Raw genomic sequence first — 25,393 nt, forward strand, 5'->3', positions numbered from 1 at the left:
CTGATTGCTGTATATTAATTTTGTATCCTGCAACTTTACTATATTCATTGATGAGTTCTAGTAGTTTTCTGGTTGCTTCTTAGGGTTTTCTATGTATAGTTTCACGTCAGCTGCAAACAGTGACAATTTTACTTCTTCGTTTCCAATTTGGATTCCTGTTGTTTCTTTTTCTTCTCTGATTGCTATGGCTAAGATTTCCAAAAATATGTTGAAAATAAAAGTGATGACAGTGGACATCCTTGTCTTGTTCCTGATCTTAAAGGGAATGCTTTCAGCTTTTCCCCATTGAGTATGATGTTGGCTGTGGGTTTGTCATATATGGACTTTATTATGTTGAGGTATGTTCCATCTATGCCCACTTTCTGGAGAGTTTTGATCATAAATGGATGTTGGATTTTATCAAAACCTTTTTCTGCATCTATTAAAAGTATTATACTGTTTTTATTCTTCAATTTGTTAATGTGGTATATCATGTTGATTGATTTGCATGTATTGAAAAATCCCTGCATCCCTGGGATAAATCCCACTTGATCATGGTGTATGATCCTTTTAATGCGTTTTTGGAGTCGATTTGCTAGTGTTTTGTTGAGGATTCTTGCATCTATATTCATAAGTAATATTGGCCTGTAATTTTCTTTTTTTGTGATATCCTTGTCTGGTTTTGGTATCAGGGTGATGATGACCTCATAGAAGAAGTTTGGAAGTGTTCCTTCCTCTGCAAAGTTTTGGAATGGTTTCAGAAGGATAGGTGTTAACTCTTTCAGCTTTTGGTAGAATTCACCTGTGAAGCTATCTGGTCCTGGACTTTTGTTTGTTGGGAGTTTTTAATTACTGATTCAATTTCAGTACTGGTAATTGGTCTACTCATATTGTCTATTTCTTCCTGGTTTAGTCTAGGCATATTGTACCTTTCTAAGAAATTGCCCATTTCTTCTGCATTGTCATTTTTGCTGGCATATAGTTGATCATAGTATCCTCTTGTGATCCCCTGTATTTCTGTGATGTCAGTTGTAACTTCTTTTTCATTTCTGATTTTATTAATCTGAGCCCTCTCCCTTTTTTTCTTGATGAGTCTGACTAAAGGCTTATCAATTTTGTTTATCTTTTCAAGGAACTAGTTTTTAGTTTCATTGATCTTTTCTATTGTTTTTTTAGTCTCTATTTCATTTATTTCTGCTCTAATCTTTATGATTTCTTTTCTTCTACTAACTTTGGGGTTTGTTTGTTCTTCTTTCTCTAACTTCTTTAGGTATAATGTTAGGTTGTTTACTTGAGATTTTTCTTACTTCCTTAGGTAGACTTGTATCGCTATAAAATTCCCTCTGAGAACTGCTTTTACTGCATGCCAGAGGTTTTGGATTATTGTGTTTTCGTTTTCATTTGTCCCAAAGTATTTTTTGATTTCCTCTTTGATTTCTTCTGTGATCTCCTGGTTGTGTAGTAGCATGTTGTTTAGCCTCCATGTGTTTGCAGTTTTTTTCTTGTAGTTGATTTCTAACCTAATAGCATTGTGGTCTGAAAAGATGCTTGGTACAATTTCAGTTTTCTTAAATTTGCTGAGGCTAGCTTTGTGGGCCAGCATGTGATCGTTTCTGGAGAATGTTCCATGTGTACCTGAAAAGAATGTGTATTCTGTTGTTTTGGGGTAGAATGCTCTATAGATATCAGTTAGGTCCATCTGGTCTAATGTGTTATTTCAGGCCTGTATTTCCTTATTGATTTTCTGGCCTGATGATGAATTTTTAGGTTTTTTAAAATACCTTAAGTTTTTTTTTCCAATTTATTTTATTGAAAAAATGTAGAGATACTTTGAAAATAAAGTAATTTTATCTTGATTAAATTTGGATGTTGGAAGAGAGATGTTGTATCATATGTCTAAATTATAAAGTATAGAACCTGAAGAATGCTGAAACTTTTTCATATAACTATTTCATACTGACTAGTCCTATTCATATACTTTATTAGTGTTATAGGTGCAAAAAATTGTCTAGTGTAGTGTAAGCAACCAATTATAAAAAGCTGAGTCAATCAAATTCTCTAATCAAAAGCTCTCATCCTGAAAAATTCTAGCATATAGAAGTTTGCTTGTGTTATGTAGAGTGACTACAAAGTCCTTATTCCTGAAATTTTGTCCTTTCTTAATTATTTGATTTACATCATCTCTACTTAACAATAGTTGAAGTTCCAAAAACACCTATCAGGGATTTCCTGGACAAAGATGGTGAAAAAGTAGAATGTGTGTAGCAAATAGAGGGAACTGTACAAATAACTACTAACTAGCGTGTATAGAGATTTTTGTAGGTACTCTATATGCTCCCTTTCTTCAGTTAGGAATTTAATATGTTCAAATTGCAAATAACTCTTTTGGTAGTTAATTAGTTCTTTCTTTCCAGTTCCATAGCCAGGGAAACTGAGGGTTAGGAATAGAAAAGGAAGGTAAAGCAGATGGCAGAAGAATAGAAGGCTTTGTGATGAAGCCTTGGGGAATAAAAGAAATACAGCAGGAGAAAAATCAAGCTCTTCAAAGTGCATATCCTCTCTAAAGAAGGGAAGTTGCAGAAATGCATATAAGACAGGCTGATAGTTGGGTTGGCATGAAGTTATCCTGGAAAGATCTAAAAAGGAGTTTCAGAAGTACAAGTATCCCCCGTTTTTCAAAATTCACTTTACACCACTTTGCTTTTATGGAAGACCTACATTATTATCTGTTTGTGCTAAGCAAAATACTTGTGCTAACCCAAGCAAGTCTGTTAGCACCATTTTCCCAACAGCATTTGCTCACTTCATGTTTCTTTGTCACATCTTGGTAATTGCAATATTTCAGACTTTTTCATTATTATTATTTTGTTATGACAGTCTGTGATCAGTTTTTTTGGGGGGGATATAGTTGATTTACAGTATTATGTTTCAGGTATACAACTTAGTGATTCAGAAATTTTAAAGATACTCCAAAGTTATTATGAAATATTGGCAATTTTCCCTGCACTATACAATATATCTTGTAGCTTATTTTATACATAGTAGTTTGTACCTCTTAATCCCCTACCTTTATAATGCCCCTCACTCATACCCTCTCCCCATTGGTAACCTCCAGTTTGTTCTTTATATCTTTGAGTCTGTTTCTCTTTTGTTATATCCATTCATTTTATTTTTTAGATTCCACATATAAGTGATAACATAGAGTATTTGTCTTCATCTGTCTGACTTATTTCACTAAGCATAATATTCTCTAGGTCCATTCATGTTGTTGTAGGTAGCAAAATCTTATTTTTTAAGGCTGAGTAATATTCCATTGTGTATATATACCATATCTTATTTATCCATTCATCTGTTGATGGACACTTAGGTTTCTTCCTATCTTGGCTATTGTAAATAATACTGTTATTAACATTGGGGTGCTTGTATCTTTTCAAATTTGTTTTTTCATTTTCTTTAAATATATATTCAAGAATGTATTTGCTGGATCATATAGTAGTTGAATTTTTAGTTTCTTGGGGAACCTCTTTTCTGTTTTCCATAATGGCTGCACCTTGCATTCCCACCAATAGTGTACACACCACCTTTTCTCCATATCCTTGCTGACATTTGTGGTCTTTTTGATGATAGCCATTCTGACAGATGTGAGGTGATATCTAATTGTGGTTTTGATTTGGTAACCTGATGATTAGCAGTGTTGAGCATCTTTTCATTTGCCTCATGGCTGTCTGTATGTCTTCTTTGGGAAAATGTGTATTCAGGTCTTCTGCCCATTTATAAATGGGCTGTTTAGGTGTGGGGTTTTTTTTGTTGTTTTTTTTTTGTTTTTTTTTTTGATATTGGGTTGTATGAACTGTTTATTTTGGATATTAACCTCTTATCATTCATATCATTTGTAAATATTTTGTCTCATTCAGTAAGTTGTCTTTTCACTTTGTCAATGGTTTCATTTGCAGTGAAAAAGCTTTTAAATTTAATTAGGTCCCATTTGTTTATTTTTGCTCTTGTTTCCTTTGCCTTAGGAGACAAATCAAAAAAAAATATTGCCACAATTTATGTCAAAGAGTGTTCTGCCTATATTTTCTTCTAGGAGTTTTATGGTTTCTGGTCTTACCTTTAGGTCTACAATCCATTTTGAGTTTATTTTTGTATATGATGTGAGAGAATGATTTCATTCTTTCACATGTAACTGTCCAGTTTTCCCTAGCACTACCTGTTGAAGAGACTGTCTTTTCCTCATTGTATATTCTTGCCTCCTTTGTCATAGATTAATGGACCATAAGTGTGTGGATTTATTTCTGAGCTCTCTATTCTGTTCCATTGATCTGTGTGTCTATTTTTGTGCCATTACCATATTGTTTTGATTACTGTAGCTTTGCAGTACAATCTGAAGTCAAGGAGCATGATACCTCCAGCTATGTTCTTTCTCAGCAATTCTTTGGCTATTCAGGGTCTTTGAATTTCCATACACATTTTAGAATTATTTTTCTAGCTCTCTGAAAAATACCATTGTTATTTTGATAGGGATTGTATTGAATCTGTAAATTGATTTGAGTTGTATGGTCAGTTTAACATTAATTCTTCCAAATCATGTACATGATATATCTGTCTATCTCTTTGTGTTGTCTTCAATGTATTTCATCAGTGTCTTATGGCTTTCCAAGTAGAGGTCTTTTACCTTCTTGTATTTATTCCTAGGTATCTTTTCTTTTTGATGTGATGGTAAATGGGATTATTTTCTTAATTTCTCTTTCTGATAGTTCCCTGTTAGTATATAGAAATGCAACAGATTTCTTTATATTAATTTTGTATCCTGTGACTTTACCAAATTCATTGATGAGCCCTAGTAGTTTTCTGGTGACATTTTAAGGATTTTCTATATATAGTATCATGTCATCTATAAACAATGACAGTTTTACTTCTTCCTTTCCAATTTGGAATCCTTTTATTTATTTATTTTTCTTGTCTGTGTCTAGGACTCCTAATACTATGTTGAATAGAAGTGGCAAGAGTGGGCATCCTTGTCTTGTTCCTGATTTTAGAGGAAAAGATTTCAGCTTTTCACGATTGAGTATGATGTTAGCTGTGGACTTATTATATATGGCTTTTATTATGTTGGGTATGTTCCCTCTACATCCACTTTATGGAGATTTTATCATAAATGGATGTTGAATTTTGTCAAAAGCTTTCTCTGCATCTATTGAGATGATCATGTGATTTTTATTCTTCAATTTGTTAATGTGGTTTATCACAATGATTGATTTGTGGATTTTGAACCATCCTTGCATCCCTGAGATAAATCCCACTTGAAGTGATCAGTGATTTTTGATGTTAGTATTATAATTGTTTTGGGATGCTACAAATAATGCCCATTGAAGATGATGACCTTAAACAATAAATGTTTGTGTTCTGACTGCTCCACTGATCAGCCTTTCCCTCATCACTCTCCCTTTCCTCAGACTTCCTTATTCTCTGAGATCTCAGCAATAATATTGCAGTAGACCAGTTAATAACCCTATCTTGGTCTCTAAATGATCAAGTGAAAGGAAGAGTTGCAGGTCTCTCACTTTAAATCAAAAGCTAGAAATGACTAAGATTAGTGAGGAAGGCATGTTGAAAGTTGGGATAGGCTGAAAGCTAGGCCTCTTGTGCCAAACAGTTAGCCAAGTTGTGAATGCAAAGGAAAAATTCTTGAAGGAAATTAAAAGTGCTACTCCAGTGAACACAGGAATATTAAGAAAGCAAAATAGCCTTATTGCTGATAAAGAGAAAATGTAAGTGTTTTGGATAGAAGATTAAACCAGCCACAATGTTCCCTTAAGCCAAAGCCAAATCTGGAGCAAGGCCCTAACTCTTCTCAATTCTGTGAAGGGTGAGGAAGCTGCAGAAGAAATGTTTGAAGCTGGCAGAGGTTGGTTCATATGGTTTAAGGAAAGAAGCCATCTCTATAACATCAGAGTACAAGGTGAAGTAGCAAGTGCTGATGTACAAGCTGTGGGAAGTTATCCAGAAGACTGAGTTAATATACTTAATGAAAGTGACTATACTAAACAGATTTTCAACTTAGACAAAACATCCTTCTATTGGAAGAACATGCTAGCTAGGGCTTTCATAAGCTAGAGAGGAGAAGTAATACCCGGCTTGAAAACTGTGAAGCACAGGCTGACTTTCTTGCTGGGGGCTAGTGCAGCTAGCAACTTAGATTTTAAGTTGAAGCCAGTGCTTATTTACCATTCTGAAAATTGTAGGACCTTTAAGAATTCTGCCAAATCAAATCTGTATGTACTTTAGAAATGGAATAACGAAGCCTGGGTGACAGCACATCTGTTTACAGCATGGTTTCCTAATTATTAATTTTAAGACCACTGTTGAGACCTACCACTCAGAAAAAAAAAGATTCCTTTCAAAATATTACTGCTCATTGACAGTGCACCTGGTCACCCAAAAGCTCTGATGGAGATGGACAGTGAAATTCATGTTGTTTTCATGCCTGCTAACACAGTATCCATTCTGCAGCCCATGGACGAATGAATCATTTCAATTTTCAAGTCTTATTATTTAGTACATTTTATGAGGCTGCAGTTGCCATAGATAGTGATTCCATTGATGTCTGGGCAAAGTCAATTGAAAACCTTCTTGAAAGGATTCACATTTTTAGATGCCATTAAGGATATTCATAATTCATGGGAAGAGGTCAAAATACCAGCATTAACAGAAGCTTAGAAGAAGTTGATTCCAATCCTTGTGGATGACACTGAGGGGAGTAAGACCTTCCATGGTGGAAGTAATTGCAGATGTGGTGAAAACAGCAAGAGAACTAGAAATTGAGGTACAGCCTGAAGATGTGACTGAAGTGCACTCATGATAAAAATTTAATGGTTGAGGATTTACTTCTTACAGATGAACAAAGAAAATGTTTTCTTTAGATGGGATCTACTCCTGGTGGCAATGCTGTAAAGACTGTTGAAATGACAACAAAGGATTTAGTTTAATAAACTTAGTTGATAAAGCAGCGGCAGTATTTGAGAGGATTGATTCCAGTTTGAAAGAATTTCTGCTGGGGGTAAAATGCTATCAAACAGCATTGCATGCTACAGAGAAATCATCCTTGAAAGGAAGAAACATTCAATGTGACAAACTTCATTGTTGTCTTATTTTAAGAAATTGCTATAGCCACTGCAGCCTTCAGCAACCAGCACCCTGATTAGTCAGCAGCCATCAACACTGAGGCAAGACCATCTACCAAAAAAAAGGGTAATGATTTGCTGAAGGCTTAGATGATGGTTAGCATTTTTTAGCAATAAAGTATCTTTAAATTAAGATATGCACATTGTTTTTATAGACATATGCTACATTGCACACTTAATAACCTGCAGTATAGTGTAAGCATAACTTTTATATATGCTGGGAAACCAAAAACTTTGTGTGACTTGCTCTATTGCAAAATTTACCTTATTGAGGTAGTCTGGAACCAAAACGTCAGTGCCTCTAAGGTATGCCTGTAATTGTTTCTTTGCTTTGGCCATTTCGGCTTATGAAAGTTTTCATAGGAATGCTCTACTTTTGGATAGCGGGGCAACTTATACATAACTATACTAGATATGTTCATTATGGACTACCAAATATCTTGTCAACTCAGTTATTCAGGTACACTGGAACCAAGGAAGGAGTTGATAATTCAAAATTGTAGAATCAAGTTGGCACTGGCCATTGATCAGTGAAATGCAAAAATCCTCTTAGTATACAGACAATAAAGGAAAACAAATATATAAGTACATCATGGAATCTGTGGAGAAGGAGACCTGAAGTTTCTTGTAAACAAGAGTAGTAGAAATTAATACTGTAATTTATATGAGAGTAACTGATACTTTTAATAAAAGGGTGATATATAAGAGTAATGCTCAATTAAATATGTGTTAAGTGTCACTGATATTACCTGTATTTAATAGATTGCCTTTATAGGTTTATTTTAATGAAAATAAAATTTAGGGCTTTTTAACATTTTCTCCCAATTGTGATCTCCATAACATGTTTTCTTCTATAAGATTCTTAATGTATCAGTCTGCTTTCTCTTTACATGTAAATTTTCAAGAACTCTTGTAATTAGTATAGGATTCCATAAATGAGAATTATATGTACCCTGTCTTGGGATGTAACAATAGGTAAAAACTCAGCCACAGCACTCACTTCCAATATCTGAATAAATGATTTTCATGTTTTGTTTCATGACTCAGTGGTAGATTACAGAATCAATTTGGTGGGTCACAACTACCATTTTTAAAAAGGAAATAGAATTAGTATGAAAAAAAAATTCCAGAGTTTATCATGTATTGTTTTAGTCAGTTTGGGCTGCTATAGCAAACTACCATAGACTGGGTGACTTAAACAACAAACATTTATTTTTCACAGTTCTGGAGGCTAGGAAATTCACGATCAAGGTGCCAGCAGATCAGTGTCTGGTGAAGGACCTCTTAGTTTGCAGACAGCTACCTTCTTGCTGTATCATCACATGGTGGAGAAAGAGAGTGAGCCAGCGCCTATAAGTGAGCAAGCTAGCTCTCTGTGTAATGGCACTGATCCCATCATGAGGACTCCATAACCTCATCTAAACCTAATTACATCCCAGTGGCCATACCTCCAACTACCATCACATCAGGGGTTAGGGTTTCAACATAAGAATTTTGGAGGCACGCAAACATGCAGTCCCTAACACATGTAATATGGGTATGGTTTATTTCATGGAACTTATATTTTAGTTTTATGCTTATGTATAAAGATATACATGTAAGTGCATTTAAATCATGATTTAAAATGTGCTTATTTTGGTTGTGGTTAGAAAGCTTGAGAAACACTGACATAAATGCAGTCAGATCACTACGCTGTATTAACATAGTTGATAGAGAGTACTAATTCTTGATGTTATTTTTCAGAATAAGGAATCAAAAGAAGAGCACATGTAAGTATTAGTTTATTTAATTTTTAAATTTTTCTTTGTAGTTTCAAAGTGTGCTTTGCCAGTATGACACAGCCTTGCTTTGGAAATTGTTCTCACTAAGAGAAGAAAGTTTTTTGTCCTAATAAGTTGTCAAGTTTTTATTTAAAGTGACAAAAGTTTAAATTATCATTTACTTTGGGAGAATAGGATCCCTCGCCATTTTTCCATAAGGTTACTCAAGTCATTCAATGCTAACTGCTTTATTCAAGGACTAATTTGGGTCTAGCATAAAATGTTTTTAAAATATAGTCTAAACTGTAGTTAACCAAATATAGACTAAATAAGACTTAACCTTAAAGACAGATTATTGTTTGTCCCAATGACCTCTTTTACAAGAGTTTGATTTGGTTTGGTTTGTTTAATTAACCTGAGGTGTTTTTGTTTTTAAAATCGCAGTTGTTAACAGTGAATTTTGAACCTTTACTGGAAACCTCTCAATGTCTAAAAATCACTGTGAGCTATATTCTACAACCATATGATTGATGACAGTGTAGTAGAGGAAGGAAGTAGGGGAGATACTACATGAAGAGATCATTACACCCACCAAAATGTTTGTTAACTGAAAATTACTGACTTTAGGAAATTCACTGTGAGGTCATAACTTAAGATATCTTTAAAATGTTAACAAGAACATAGTTTGTTAACTTTAAAGCTATCACTTGTGGTTGACATTTTCTCATTGTTAATGGACATGATCCATTTAAAGTTAATAGTTGATCATCCAAGATGGGTTTTCACCTTCTGTGTCAACGACTTGAGCCACTAAAGCAATAATTTGTGTGTGTGTGTCTGTTCATTTGTTTGTGTCAGGCTATGTCTAGATAGTATAAAAATAACTTATTTAAGAATGTGCAGCATTATCAGTCATTTGCTCACTCTGACTACAGTGTAGACCCAAACCTGGATGATCATCAAATCATCCAGGGAGCTTTGTTTTCAAATGAGAATTTTCAAGCATACACAAAAGTAAAGAATAATATGTCTACATTAGTATATATTTATCATCCTGATTCAACAATTATCACTATTTTCCACATTTGCTTCATTCTTCCCTTAACATTTTGTTCTTTTTTTTTTTTTTTTTTAGCATTTTTCAGTGTCAAACATCATATAACTTTACTCTGCATGCTTTGGTTTGCATCTCTTATTAATAGAAATATTTTCTTGTGTTATCACAATATTATTATCATACTTTAAAAAGTTAGGAATAATCTTTTGAGGCCTTTCAAAAATATAAATTCATAGTTTTAGAGGCATAGGGGTGTCAGGGAAAATGTAATTTTTAAAAAGATCTTTAAGTAATTTGAAAACTAACTGTGTTTTGGAACTAGTGGTCTACGTAAGCAATTGATTTCATTGAACTTTCCAAAATGTTTGAGTCAGTCTAGGATACCAGAGTGATACCTGATGACTGTTTTATAGTGTTTTACAAGTTACTGTATAAGCATTAGATGTCATTTTTTCAAGGTCTCAGTGACCGAAAATAAGTGATAATGTATCAGAGTTATCTATTTTCTTTCTGTTCACTAAAAAATTAAGTAATTTGTATCATGCTATAGATGAAAGTACTATTTCTTGTTACTATTTATTCAGTGGCATTAGGAAGGAAATTCATAGCTACTAAATAGTAGGCCAACTGAAAGGATAGTAGCATACATTTAAATTTTAGACATACGTATAAAAATGAGTTAATTGCCATTATACATGTAATATTTTCGTTCTTTTTTCAATGATTCCTAGTTAGTGAAATTCATTATCACTGCAGTTTTTTTTTTAAGTGCTATTACAAAAGAAACCTCCATTTTAAATCTACTTTATGTCACTAGTCGCAGCCCTCTACTTAAATGTACACTGGACCTAAGAACTGAAGTTAATTAAACCAACCTGCTTGTCAAGAATGATAAAATAATATAACAGACATGGAAATGTTTGTCCATACTTCTCAAATTATTGTTTCTCAAAGTAACTGATGTTAATAGTTGTAATTTGAAAAATGAACTCCGTGGTTTCATAATTCTTGAAAACCCTGGGATGAACATAATAGGTACCTTGATTGAGTGCTATCTCAAATATGCTAAAATTCTTTGTTAGTCTTCAAAAGAAATACACAGTATGAGCACTGTCCAAACTTTCTTTGACTATGAACCCTTCTGATCTGAGCATCCATGAGACCAGTACAATTAATTTAGGAAGTAGTGACTTAGATGAAAAGCACTATACAATTATAAAAGATCACATTAATTATGTCACCACTATAGCCCAGAAATTGTAGGAAGAGAAGAGCAGCTGAAGAAAGAGCAAGCAAATCTCTACCCAGTCAGTAGATTTATGAAAGATGATGCAAGCGATATTCAAGAAGATTCTGCAGCTGAAGACAAGTTTTATAGCCTGGATGAATTGCATATTCTGGACATGATAGAGCAGGTAAGCCTGACTGGAGAGGGTACAGTCCTGCCTTCCTTCTTCCAGAAAAATTGTTAACCTCTTTCCCCCCATGACTCTTTGAACAGCTTGTTAACCTGGTGGTTTATGTTGTATTTGTAAGGGAAAAGACAAAACAGGAAAGGAGGTATAGGGGGATGAGTGACATAAAGAAGAACTCTAGAAGCTGGAAAAGTTTCACTTTAGTCCTCAAACCATTTCCTGATTTTAAGTATTGGGCAGAGTTGATTACAAATGCATTCCTTGTAAAGAATTTTCAAATACCACAAGGAAGAAAAAAATACCCTGATGTAATCCCACTGGATTAAATTTCATGAGAAAAATAGTTTTATTAAACAAAGCTACTTTCATTTTTTAAAAATTAAACCTGGTTGTTACCATGAAATGTCTACAAGAAATATTAATGAACAATATTTTTGGTTCCTTTCCATGTGGTAGTCAGTGCTGGTAGTGACATACCTATATATGAAGGTGCATATGAACATGATTTAAGTGCTCAGTAGAGCACTTAATGACACAAAACATATGAAAGATTTTTTTTTAAACCACTTTATTTATATACCCATGAGAATTCTGTACTGAGGTAATTTTATGATAAACTGTTCCCTGGTTTAAGTATAATGATACATAGTGTATAGTAATATTGATTGTCTAAGGGTACAGTTAGTACAAATGATTCCCTGTCTGATAGTACATTAGTATAATTGTCATACCTTTTTGTCTCCTTTTCAATTAAAAAAATATATATTTTTTAACTGAAATGATACATTCTAAGCTTTGGATATCACACTAAAGTTTAAATGTGGGGCCTTTGTTTTTAATTCAATAGCTGTGAGAACTCAGAATCACAGTGTCGCACACCTTTTGAAAAATTTTCATTCATTTATTCAAGAAATACTTAGCACCTGCTTTGTGTCTAGAGCTATGCTAAGACATGGTCCCTGTGATCATACTGTTTATAATCCAGTGGAGAAGTTGAACATTAACTTAAGGTGGTAATTACTAAGGTAATAATTAAGTACTTGGGTAATTAATACTGCCTGAGTTAGAATTCTGGCTTCTCCACTTACTCTGTGACCGTGCGCAAGTTACTCAATTTTATCATCTCTAAAACAGGAGTAATGAGTGCCTACCTCATATGGTTCTTATGACAAAAAAGCACTACAAAAAAGCTTTGAAAATGGTAAGTATGTCTAATGTTATCCAGTAGTCGCAGCAGTAGCCAAGTATGGTATGGTTTACTGACTGTAACTGGGGAGAGATGGGTTTATCTAAACAAGTCAGAAGTGAAGTTTGCAGTGAGACGTATAATGCATGAGAATCAGTCAGATAGCAACTTTAAATCCCCTTAAATAACTATAATATTAGTGCTTTTTTTAAAGAGGAAAATAAAGCATACATATTCTACTTGCTCAATAGGGCTCAACCAACAAGGTAACTACAGAATATGGAGAAACTGAAAAGGAAAAGCTTGCTCGACAACGGCAGCTTTATAAATTGCACAATCAGTGTGAAGTAAGTACTTTTGCCGTTATATCTGAGGCAAGTTAGAGGTAGTTCAGATGTTAAGTTTCATGGTATATATTTTTAAAGAGTCCATTTTTTTTTTCTTTAAATTTCTGGTGACTTGAACAGAATTAATTGAAGTAGTATTTTTCATTGATTAGGACTTCAAAAGACAATTGAAAACAGTGACTTTTCGGTGGCAAGAAAACCAAATGCAGATTAAAAAGAAAGACAAAATTATTGCATCTCTTAACCAACAAGTGGCTTTTGGAATCAATAAGGTGTCTAAGTAAGTGCAAATCTATTGATAAAGGGAAATTCTGGGTTTGTTCCATAGCACACTATGTTTAAAAGATAATCCTTATGTAGCCACTAGGTGGCATTGTGACCACACATTAGGAACTGCCAACCACAGGACTGTATTTGCTTAAAAATAAACTCCATTTTTGCCTTACCAACTGGATTGAGAAATAAGCAACTGCTCACTCTATATATCAAGCTTTTCATTTATTGGCTGAATAAGTATGAAGATAATAGAATTACATGAGAATGATAGTCAACTTTCCGGTTATGACTTTAATTTGTAAAAATGTAGCTAGCAATTGGCTGTTTCTTTATAGCATATGATAAGTACATTCCTCAAAGAGATCACTGACTCACTTTCATAGGTTTTAATGTTGGTCTCTCAGAATATTTGTGTACTAAGCACAGGAGATTGAGAACAAATCGAATTCCTGGAGAATCTTCACCCTATCAATCTCATTTCTCGTACAAATTTAAGTATTAAATGCCTAAGATTAAAACTCTGATTTAATAGGGGAAAAAATAAGTACCCTACTCTATTCTTTTTATACTGTTTCCTTGAACCATTATCAGGTGAAATTTGTAATATAATTTGTAGCACATTATTTTAATCAAAAGTAATACCACAAAGCACCAGTCATCTCTGAAGTCTAATTTGAAATCTATTGCAGTACCTAGACTGCTAGTAGGAGAATAGACTAGTTCTAGGGAATATCTTAATGTAAGGAGTCCAAAATGCCATTTTTAAAATTGGAATAATATTTGGTCTTAAATTTTCTCCCACTGAGCATATCATCCAACCTGAAGGGGTTTTTAGGAAGAAAAGGATGCCACAGCTCTGGCAATATGATATCAGTTGTAAACACTTTCAGGTTTGCTTCTGCTGGTGTTAGAGAAATCTATGAAGTTCAGAAGAAGGTGAGGGCCTAGAATTATTTGGGAAAACTAAGCTGGCTGAAACCACTTAAGAAACCACACTTCGTGATTCAAAACTTTTAACCTGGAAGGTAATGACCAATCCAGAAATATGTTACACAGTATCAGATCAGAAAAGTAATGCCATCCATTAAGATTAGCTGCCTCTCTTCTTTACTATCTGAGATTCCCTCTTCAACTCTGATACCTCACCCAAGCATCCTTGTATGCTCATTCCCTACACTGTAGGGAATGTATATGGCTTCATACAATGACCATTCAGTGTTGCACACTTGGACACAGGTAGTGCACTCTGACAAAAGATGGCAGAAATCAGATTCCCCTGCTGGGGTAGCATTATTGAGCAGGCAGCTAATCTTCCATTCCTCACCAGGTGGAAGCAAGTAGTACTCCAGTTTCTCTGCCAGGATAGCATCAGTGTGGTCCAACTGTGAGCTAAGCTTCTACCTCAACCTGGTATCAAAGAGACTTAACAAAGTGACCTGAAGTGGGACTAGTCAATACTAAGCTTTATCCCTACTCTCACGGGGAGCTGAGTCTCCACCCCAGGGCCAATTGGTGCTCCATTTTTCTCCTCTTCCCAGCTGATGTTGAGGGGCCCAACAGGGAGCTTCTGCCTCTCTCCACCCTACAGCAACATAGCAGTGTGAGTCAGCCCTTCTGCATGTCACTTGAAGTAAGAAAAGATCAATACCAGTAGACGTATGTATGCATATTGTAATACCTAGTACAGCTACTAAGAAAGCTGCATAAATAGATACTAAAACACTATATAAATAAATTAAGGTAGAATCCTAAAAAATGTTCATATAATGCATAAGGTTAGAAAAGAGAAACAGAAGAAACAAACAAAACAAATAATAAAATGGCAGACCTAAGCCCTAATATATCAATAATTACCTTTAATATAAATGGCCTAAATATATCAGTTAAAAGACAGAGACTGGCAGAGTGGATTTTAAAAACAAAACAAAAAAATATGATCCAATAGTGTGCTGTTCACAAGAAACACATTTCAGTTTCAATAATATAGGTAGGTTGCAAATAAAAGAATGATAAAAGATATACCATGTAAACATTAATCAAAAAAGCAAGAGTGGCTATATTAATATCAGATAAAATGGACTTTGGAGCAAAACTACAGAAGACAAAGAGGGACATTACCTAACAATAAAAGGATCAGTCCACCAGGAAGATATAAGAACCTAAAGGTGTACATACCAAACAACAGAGCCTCAAAATATATGCAGCAAAACCAGACAGAACTGAAAGGAAAAAGAAAAATCTACAATTATACTTGGTGACTTCAGTTCCCTATTCACAGCAGTTTATAAAATGCTAGACAAAACAGCAAGGATCCAGACCTCTACAACACCATTAATCAACAGGATCTGATTGATGTTTATAGGCCACTCCACCAGACAACAGCAGAATACATATGCTTTCAAATGCCCACAGAAAGTATACCAAGATAGACCATATCCTGGGCCGTAAAACAAACCTCAACAAATTTAAAAGAATTAAAATTATGCAAAGCATGTGCTCAGATTACAATGGAATCAAACTGGAAATCAGTAACAGAAAGAAAACAGGAAAATCTCCAAACACTTGGAAACTACACAACACACTTCTCACTAATCCACGTGTCGAAGAAGTGTGAAGAGAAACAAAAATACATTGAATTGAATTAACATGAAAATACAATATGTCAAAGTTTGTGGGACACAGCTAAAGCAGCCTAAGATTTATAGCATGAAAGTGCGCATTAGAAAAGGGGGAAAGTCTCAAATGTATAATACAAGCTCCCATCGCAAGAACCCAGAAAAAGAAAAGCAGAATAACCCAAACAAGCAGAAGGCAGGAAATAATAAAGGTTAGACATAATGAAATTGGAAACAGAAAAAACAGTACAGAAAATCCATGAAACAAAGAGCTGTTTCTTGGAAAAGATCAATAAAATTGACAGACCTCTAGCAAACCTGACAAAAAAAGAGAAGATAGAAGTTAACACTGTCAGGAATGAAACAGTGATATCACTTCAGACCCTGAAGACATTAGAGAATTATTTTGAGTGAAAAAAACCAATACCCAAAGCTTATAACTATATGATCCCATTTCTATAATGTTCTTGAAATGACAAATTTTCAAATAGTTTAAAAATGACAAAATGATAAAAATGGAAAACAGGTTAGATTAGTGGTTGCAAAGTTATATGGAGGAGGTAGAAGTGGGAGGGAAGTGGGTGTGGCTATAAAAGGGCAAAATAAGGGATCCCTGTGGTGATAAAGCTTCAGTATCTTGAACTGTATCCTGGTTTTTACACTATCATTTTGCAAGATGTTACCATTGAGGGATAAAGGGCACATAGTATCTGTCTGTATCATTTTTTAAACACCTGTGTGTGAATCTATGTTTATCTGAAAAAGCTTAAGTTTTTTTAAAAGTACATATAAATAGCTGTCAAATGGAGCTATACTTAATAGGGATCTTGTGGGGGTAAAAAGAGTACTTTGGATTGTCGTGATAAGGAAGAACTTCATTGAAGACATAGTATTGAACCTAAGCTAGGTAGTGGGTAGGGTGAGATGGAGAAAGGGCGGAGAGGAAAGCGTGAGTGTTGTGTGTGTTCTCCTACAGGCTCCTGAGCCTTTCTTTGTTTATTTCACCTGGTCATGTCCCAAGAGTAGGTGATAAAAATACAAATATCCTTTAATTGTAAAATGTTGATTTTTTTTCATCTTAGAACATCTTGTATATTAGGGAGCAAAAACGTCTTTTTTCTTTGACCTAATTCAGTGCCAATCCTACAGTAAGTATTTGGTAAATATATATTGATAATTGCAGATTTATATAAAAATGACATTTTTGCACAAATTACAATAAACCATAAATGTTAAGAAACTGCTATCAATAAAATTTATATTAAAAAGTTGATAGCCAGCCAGAGTAAGAGTGAGAACTTTAGATCTTTTAGAAAAGAAAATCTAGGGTAGGGGGTGGAATATAGATCAGTGGTAGAGTGTGTGCTTAGCATGCCCAAGGTCCTGGGTTCGATTTCCATTAAAAAATTTTTTTTAAAAAGGAAAGAAAAGAAAATCTAATTTTACCTAATGATGGTATTCATGAGAAAAATGGGACTAAGAAGTTATGACTACCTAAAGATACACAGCTGGTTCATATATGAACTGGTTGATAGGAACTATGCCCACCTTGTCCTCTGTTATTTAAGAATCTAAGTCTCCTAAATTCCCCGCCAGCTTTGTCAATTCTTATAGCCGACTCTAAACTAGAGCTGGGTAAAACAGTGAAGTAATGGAAGTACACAAGGGAAAGAAAGGTGTCGGTGTTAGAAATCGTACACGTTACTTTTCAATTCTCTCTACATACTCCTGTATACTATAGTAAAAGCTTGTATTTCTCATTCTTTACTTGAGAACATGACCTCTTTTGTATAGAAAGAGACCTGGTTTCTTTTCTTTGCATTTTCAGTCAAATACAACATTGATTGTAAGTCTCCACAGCTCCTGAGAAGCTTAAAGGTGAATAGGTAGTCTCTGAAAGACAGTGGTGAGCAATCCAGCCAGCATTTAAAGTCATCATTTTAAGGCTTTATCATTTCGTTAATTTATATAAACCAAAACTCGTATGTATCCCCAGTAACTGAATATACCAGAGACTTAAAGAGAAATGTACTTTTGCTATAATCTCTTCATATTGAAGCAGATTAGCAGGTTAATGTAAAAACTTGTTTGTGAAGAGAAATACAGCATAAGAGATGGAACATCAAAAATGGTATGTGAATATATGTTAACCAAAAGGTAATACTTTGCATTTCTCTTAATAGCTTTTTGCATTTTGGTTTTAAGCTAATCACTGGTTATGTGTTCTGATTTATACAAAATTTTTATCCACTCTTCTGTTGGTTAGGTCATGTGAGTAACTCCCCAGTTATAATTTATAGTTTTAATTAAAATTCTTATTTGCACACAGCTTTATTACTTCTGAGTTTAAGGTCTGATTTCTTTCACACCTTAAGTCTTTAATAGTTTGCTTGACTTGATGTAATCTCTTTAAGGAACTTAAAGTTCTCAATCCCACCATAGGCCTTAGAACATCATAAGATACCATCTCGTTTTCTAGTGGGTAAACTAAAGAACAAATAGCTAAAGTAATTTTTCTGAGTTGTTGAGCTGGGGATACAATATAACTCTTCTTTTTGGCTTTCTAATTTACAGAGTTAGAATTTAGTTCTTTGTGAAGAAAGATAAAGATAAATTTCAGAAGGATTAGGTAGGGGAGTCCAGTTATTTTCAGGCTCAAGATTTGTGGCCCAAAATGGGACATACTTAGTCCCTCATCAGCTATAAGTAGAGTTGTCCTATTAATGACAAATAATTTCTGACATTTTATGGCATTCTTTCTTCTTTTCTTAGATTACAGCGTCAAAGCCATGCTAAAGATAATGAAATCAAGAACCTTAAAGAGCAGCTTTCTATGAAAAGGTAACAAACAGCTGTTCCTTTGGTTGAGTGCACCCTGTCTGAAACTCTGTGATTCCACTCAGCTTATTCGGCCAGGATAGCCAAATAACTTATCATCCAAACTGGGGGACTTTTGAGCATGATACTGAGCAGTATTAATAGTTACACTGGGACAGCAGGTGTCAGGGGAAATGTCCTAGGCAAGTGTTTGCCTTAGCTCTGGCCTTGGAAAACTGCAGAGAGTGATTAATCAGCAAAGTTATAGTCCATAACAAACTGCCATCAGGGATTAGGGCTTATGAATTCCTTCCTCTTTACCCTAATCAATACTACTAGGTGCGACTGCTTTATGAAACTGGCTATGTTTTGTTCTGATTGACGTATTTTTAATAACAGCTTTTTTGAGATTCAATTCATATAGAATAAAATTCACCCTGTTAAAGTATAGAAGTCCTTGGTTTTTAGCACATTCACAACCATCAACACTAATTCCAAAACACTTTTATTACCCTAAAAAGAAACCCTGGATCCACTAGAAATGGATTCTCTTCTCTCCCAGCTTCCAACAACCACTAGTCTATTTTTTTTTTATCTCTGTGGATTAGCCTATTCTGGGCATTTCATATAAATGGAATTATATAATATATGATCTCTTGTGATTAACTTCTTTTACTTAACATAATGTTCTCAAGGCTCATCCATGTTGTGGCATATATCAGTACTCATTTCTTTTTATGGACAAATAATCTCCCACTGTATGGATATACCACATTTTGCTTACCTTTTCATCCGTTGATGGACATTTGGTATGTTTCCATTTTTTGTCTATTATGAATAATGCTTTTATGAACATTTGTATACAAATTTTTGTGTGGACATATGTTTTCAGTTGTCTTGGGTGTATACCTAAGAGTAGAATTGCTGAGACATTCAGTAAACTCTATGTTTAACTTTTGGAGGAGCTGCCAAACTATTTTCCAAGTAACTGCACCATTTTACAATCCCAACAACAGTGAGTGGGGGTTCTGATTGCTCCATATTCTCACCAGTACTTATTAGGCTACCTGTCTTTATTTCACCCATTGTGGTGTGTGTGAAGTCGTATATCTTTGTGGTTTTTATTTGCATTTTCCTAATGATTAATTGTGTTGAGCATGTTTTCATGTTGGCTATTTGTTTGTATACTTGGAGAAATGTCCATTTACTTCCTTTGAATATTTTTAATAATGGGTTGTTTCTCTTTGTACTTTTGATTTTTAAGAGTTCTGTGTATATTCTGTATATAAGTTCCTTGTCAGAGATATGATTTCCAAATATTTTCTTCCATTCTGTAGTCTTTTCACTTTCTTGATGATGTTCTTTGAAGCACAGTTAATTTTGATGAAGTCCAATTTATCTATTTTTCTCTTCTGGGCAAATTTTGCACAATATTCAATGGTATCATAATTCCTCTTGGTTAACTTAATATATCTCCTTCAATATTTTGTGATTTTTTTTCCCCTTCAAAACACTCTGGCCTTAATGACATAAATAGTATATTGTTTATCAAGCTTCTCATCAATGTTCGTTAGGTACTGAAGCATCCAAATGTTTCTAATGATAAAACATTGAAGAAAAAAGCCTTCATGAAATATTACAATGTTATATTTCCAGTGAATTGTTTTCAGTAGAGATATAATTTGGTTTGTATGCTCTAGCATTCTGGGGCTCAAGTGTAGGAAAATGAAATGGGATAGAAATAAGAGAAGCCTCATAGGTAGTCATTTTCCATAATGTCCTTCATAAATAACATCCTTATCATCATCTCCCATTCTCCTTCTGAAGGTATAGGAATTGTTTTCATTTTAAGGTATTGAATGTGAGCACTGAGATAACCAGTAAAATATTTTAATTCAGTGACTTAGCTTTATGATAGGGATAATAAAAACTTTTGGGGTTACTATTGTTAGGATACAAAAAGGCTTGTAGAAATTTTACTTATGTAAAATTTATTGATAATGATAATAGCTAACATTTATTTAGTACTTAATATGTGTCACACACAAAGTACTTTGTGTATATTATCTGACTGAATTTTCACAACTTTTTGAGGTAAGTAATATAATTCTCTCCATTTTTATATGTGAGGAAACTGAGGTATAGAGAAGTAATTTGCCCATGGTTTCACATTTTAAAAGTTGTGGAGCTCAGATTTGTCCTCAGACAACTTGATTGCAGAGCCAAGTTTTAAAGCATAATCATATTGACAACTTTAAACCACCTCCTCTCTTGATAATAAAGGATAACAGTAAGAGTTAAGTAATGTCTTCTCTTGCTTTTATATGCTGTATACTTTTCCCAGAAATCGTTTCCTACTCACTGAATAGCTTGTATCTGTCTTCCTCCTGAATAAGGTGGGAAAGTCTGTCCTTGCTGCAATGTTACTGACTATTTAATGATCATATATTTCAGATCTCAGTGGGAAATGGAGAAGCATAATCTGGAAAGTACAATTAAAACATACTTAAACAAACTGAATGCAGAAACTAGCAGAGCTTTAACAGCTGAGGTAAAAAAAAGAGAGAGAGAGAGAGATGGGGTTGGGGAGGGAAGTTTTACTTGTGTACTGGTAAAAAGAAAAAGGAAAAATAAAGAATTGAAAAAAGATTGTTTTTTGAATGAACAGAATTAAGACATCTTAGGAACAGCAGAAAAACACAGCTCAAGCTCTTGTGTGTGTGTGTGTGTGTTTTTTTTTTTTTTTTGATTAATTGACATTTTATATGTCTGCTTGAAGGTTGATGATCCTACGTTGTTTTCTCTCAAATGCCTGCAAGAAATAGTTTGTATCAGTGTGTATAGCAAATATAGAGATCTTGGGGAAATTCTTGTTAAACCAGGTCACTAAGCCAAACTTCTAAGATTAACATTTCACTGCTGTCATATCTCCTTTCTTTGCTGTTTCCTACATAGATCTTCCAAAAACACATACACACTATACACTCCAATGTCAAAAACCAGCTTACCTCTAGATCCCCAAAAAGTCATGCCATTTCTTCTAAGCTATCTTAAAAGACCACAGCTAGGATCTCTCAAAAGAAATGTGATTGTATGTATTTTTATAGATAACAAAACTTGATATACAATAAAATTCAAATTTTTGGAGAGCTTGTTAACATTAAAAGCATTATAAACCTTCCCATCTCTGTCCTGGGCAGGCTCTATTTTTTAGCAGAGTACTCTGGAATTCAGAGCTTAACAATCAAGGGGTGATATCTGCACCTAAAATTTCAGGAGAGTAAAGTATTAGAGTACTAAATTTAACTGGAAAAAAACACTCGGATTATTTTAAGAGCTCAAATTTGTAGACTTTGTTTTTCACTGCTTTTAATCAGAAAATTCCTTTCTACTTCCATTATTAATTTTAGAAACACTTAATGCTATCCAAGAGTATAATAAACTATTATCAGTGAATACTGAGTGATCATTAGGGGAAAAAAACAGAGGCTATATGACCATGAATCAATAATAGTGTGGAAGGGATTCCCACTGAGAGAGAGACTTTGGACTAGATCACCTCCCAGGTCTATTTGGATGGCATAGTTCTGTATGATCTGATTATTTTCTTACCCCTTCATCAGTTGAATACAATCAAATAGCAGGAGTTGTTTTGAATGTTCTTAAACTTTGCTGTGTAATAGAGTCATCTGAGAGTTTTTTAAAACCCCATTTCCTAGGCTGCACTTAGTATCAATTAAATTAGAATCTCTGGAACCAAAACATCATTTTTTAAAATTTCTGAGATGATTCCAGTGCATGTGCAAGCTTGAAAAATGATGTTCTAAAATGTTTACAATCCCAGTAACTTTTGAATAAAAATATTAGAATTTCAGGGTTGATCAAATAGCTTTTTAAAAATATTTTTTTACTATGTGATACAGTAGGACCTTGTTGTTTATCTATTTTATATATAGTAGTTTATGTCTGCTAATCCAAAACTCCTAACTTATCCCTCCCCAATCCCCTTTCCCCTTTGGTAAACATAAGTTTGTTTTTGGTGTCCCTGAGTCTGTTTCTGTTTTGTAAATAAGTTCATTTGTATTTTAGATTCCACATATGAGTGATATCATATGTGTGTCTTTGTCTAACTTACTTCACTTAGTATGGTATTCTCTAGGTTCATCCATGTTGCTGCAAATGGCATTATTTCATTCTTTCGTACGGCTGAGTAGTATCCATTGCATATGTAAGCCACATCATCTTTATCTATTCATCTATTGATGGACATTTAGGTTGTTTTCATGCCTTGGCTTTTGTAAATAGTGCTGCTGTGAACATTGGGGTGCATGTGTCTTTTCAAATTAGAGTTTTCTCCAGGTATTTGCCCAGGAGTGGGATTGCTGGATCATATGGCAACTCTATTTTTAGTTTTTTAAGGAGCCTCTGTACTGTTTTCCATAGTGGCTGCACCAATTCACATTCCTACCAACAGTGTAGGAGGCTTCCCTTTTTTCCATACCCTCTCCAACATTTATTATTTGTAGACTTTTTAATGATGACCATTCTGACCAATGTGAGGTGATACCTCATTGTAGTTTTGATTTGCATTTCTCTGATAATCAGCAATGCTGAGCATCTTTTCATGTGCCTGTTGGCCTTCTGTATGTCTTTGGAGAAGTGTCTATTTAAGTCTTCTGCCCATTTTTGGATTAGGTTGTTTGTTCTTTTGTTACTGAGTTGTATGAGCCCTTTGTGTATTTTGGAAATTGAGCCTTTGTCAGTTGCATCATTTGCAAATATTTTCTCCCAGTTCGTAGGTTGTCTTTTTGTTTTGTTTATGGTTCCCTTCACTGTGCAAAAGCTTATAATTTTGATTAGGTCCCATTTGTTTATTTTTGCTTTTATTTCTATTGCCTTGGGAGACTGACCTAAGAAAAACATTGCTACAGTTTTTGTCAGAGAATGTTTTGCCTATGTTCTCTTTTAGGAGTTTATGATGTCATGTCTTATATATAAGTCTTTAAGCCATTTTGAGTTTATTTTTGTGTATTTTGTGAGGAAGTGTTCTAACTTCACTGATCTGCTTGTGGTTGTCCAGCCTTCTCAACACCACTTGCTGAAGAGACTGTCTTTTCTTCATTGTGTATTCTTGCCTCCTTTGTTGAAGATTAATTGATTGTAGGTGTGTGGGTTCAAAGAGCTTTAAAATGTATTATGGGCAGGAAAGAAGCTCAGGTGCTGTTGAAACAGATTGAAAAAATAGCTTTAAATTTATTTGAAATGATTGAGAAAAAAATGTGTTCATTTACAAGGACACCTTTAACTTCTTTCTCTTTCTCTCAAAAACCTGTAGGTGTATTTCTTACAGTGTCGTAGAGATTTTGGTTTGCTTCATCTAGAACAGACTGAAAAGGAATGCCTCAGTCAGCTTGCCAGGGTGACGAACATGGCAGCAAGGTAACCTTTCCCTCTTCCTTAATGTGTCTTGACCCCAGAGGTACTCACAAGTGGCTCCAAGGTTGAATGTAATCTGTAATATGTTTTACATATATGACATCTTTGGAGTAAATAAGCCATTGTTTTTTTAAACCTCAGAAGTCATTTAGTCACTTTGAGCTTCTATTTTGCTGCTTCTGCTGCAGCACTGAGAAGTCTACTAAGTGCAGTAATGGCTGCTGACAGATTTTTCCTTTCCTCCACAATGAAATAGATCAGAAGTCTCAAATCTGCATGAAGACCAAATATTTACAAAACAAGGTGGATTCTAATTTGAAAACTTTTTTCTGATTCTTTTCTCTCCCAGTGCTTGATTTTAAGTACCTTTGGAGCACACTGAGGGAAAAATCAATATTAACACCTAAAATTGTGTTAAAGGCAGTTTCCTGCTGTGTAACAGATGAGTGATTTTCAAATATTAGGCAAGTTGCATGAGATTTTTTTTTTTTAATTTAAAGTTTGTGAGGCACATCTTCAAATTTAGAGAATTAATTAAATTAGAATCTCTGGTACCAAAGCATCAATATTTTTTGATGATTCTCATCTTAATATGATTACCATTATTCTTCAATTCTAATGAATCAGAATCTCTGATGTTTAGCAGGACTTCCAAGATATACCAATGTGTATTCAGGTCGGGGAAACACTGTTGTAAGTCTATCTTTGCTTGCGAGAAATGATGCTCTCTAAATTAGACTATTATCAAGCCTCTTTGTAAGAGATGATTTCAGGGATAATTTCTTATGCTCTTTTAAAGCAGTTGTGCTGGGTGATACTGGAGTGGGGATGTTATAACAGATAGAGCCTTTTGAAAGGCCGTTTGAAATCTCTCTACTAGAGATGTCAGGCACTAAACACTTCAAAGCTGTTTTACATAAGTCATTTGGTAGGCATGGTTGGCAGAGCTGCTGTGTTTGTGCAGTTTATGCATTGCATAGAGACAACAATCTAATTCATCCTCACAGAAGAGGTACTTCTCTCTGATTTAATTATAGGGAATATCTTTTTCTAATTTGCAAAAGAGCCTGCTAGGCCAGCCATGGCCCTGTGATATTAGGGTTAGTGTGAAGATGGTCCAAAACCTGCTTCCAAAATGAGTCAACATCTTTGAGAATTCTCCTGCATTGGATGGCTAGGGCAATTTCCCTGTTTGGCCTTCTCTGCCACCCTTCTTCAATGGAGGCATTCCTGTAGAAAGGTTTTATAAAATGTCCTAAAAATATTGCCAAGTTAGAAAAGAAACTTAATGTCTGGAAGCAGAAGTTATATTTGCTCTTGA

At 34.3% G+C, this 25,393-nt stretch overlaps 1 protein-coding gene across 7 annotated transcripts in view; it reads left to right on the forward strand.

The window, feature by feature from the left end:
• Positions 1-25,393, forward strand: part of DZIP3 (DAZ interacting zinc finger protein 3) — a 104,426-nt gene that overhangs the window by 64,537 nt on the left and 14,496 nt on the right. For all 7 annotated transcript variants that reach the window (XM_032478625.1, XM_032478649.1, XM_032478657.1 and 4 more), the window contains 7 exons: positions 8,907-8,932; positions 11,230-11,395; positions 12,833-12,928; positions 13,081-13,208; positions 18,592-18,660; positions 21,091-21,187; positions 23,972-24,075. In XM_032478625.1, coding sequence (XP_032334516.1) covers positions 8,907-8,932; positions 11,230-11,395; positions 12,833-12,928; positions 13,081-13,208; positions 18,592-18,660; positions 21,091-21,187; positions 23,972-24,075 — 686 coding nt within the window. The remainder of the gene's footprint in view (positions 1-8,906; positions 8,933-11,229; positions 11,396-12,832; positions 12,929-13,080; positions 13,209-18,591; positions 18,661-21,090; positions 21,188-23,971; positions 24,076-25,393) is intronic.

Source organism: Camelus ferus, chromosome 1 (assembly GCF_009834535.1).
Source record: "Camelus ferus isolate YT-003-E chromosome 1, BCGSAC_Cfer_1.0, whole genome shotgun sequence".
In the NCBI taxonomy this organism is placed as follows: Eukaryota; Metazoa; Chordata; class Mammalia; order Artiodactyla; family Camelidae; genus Camelus; species Camelus ferus.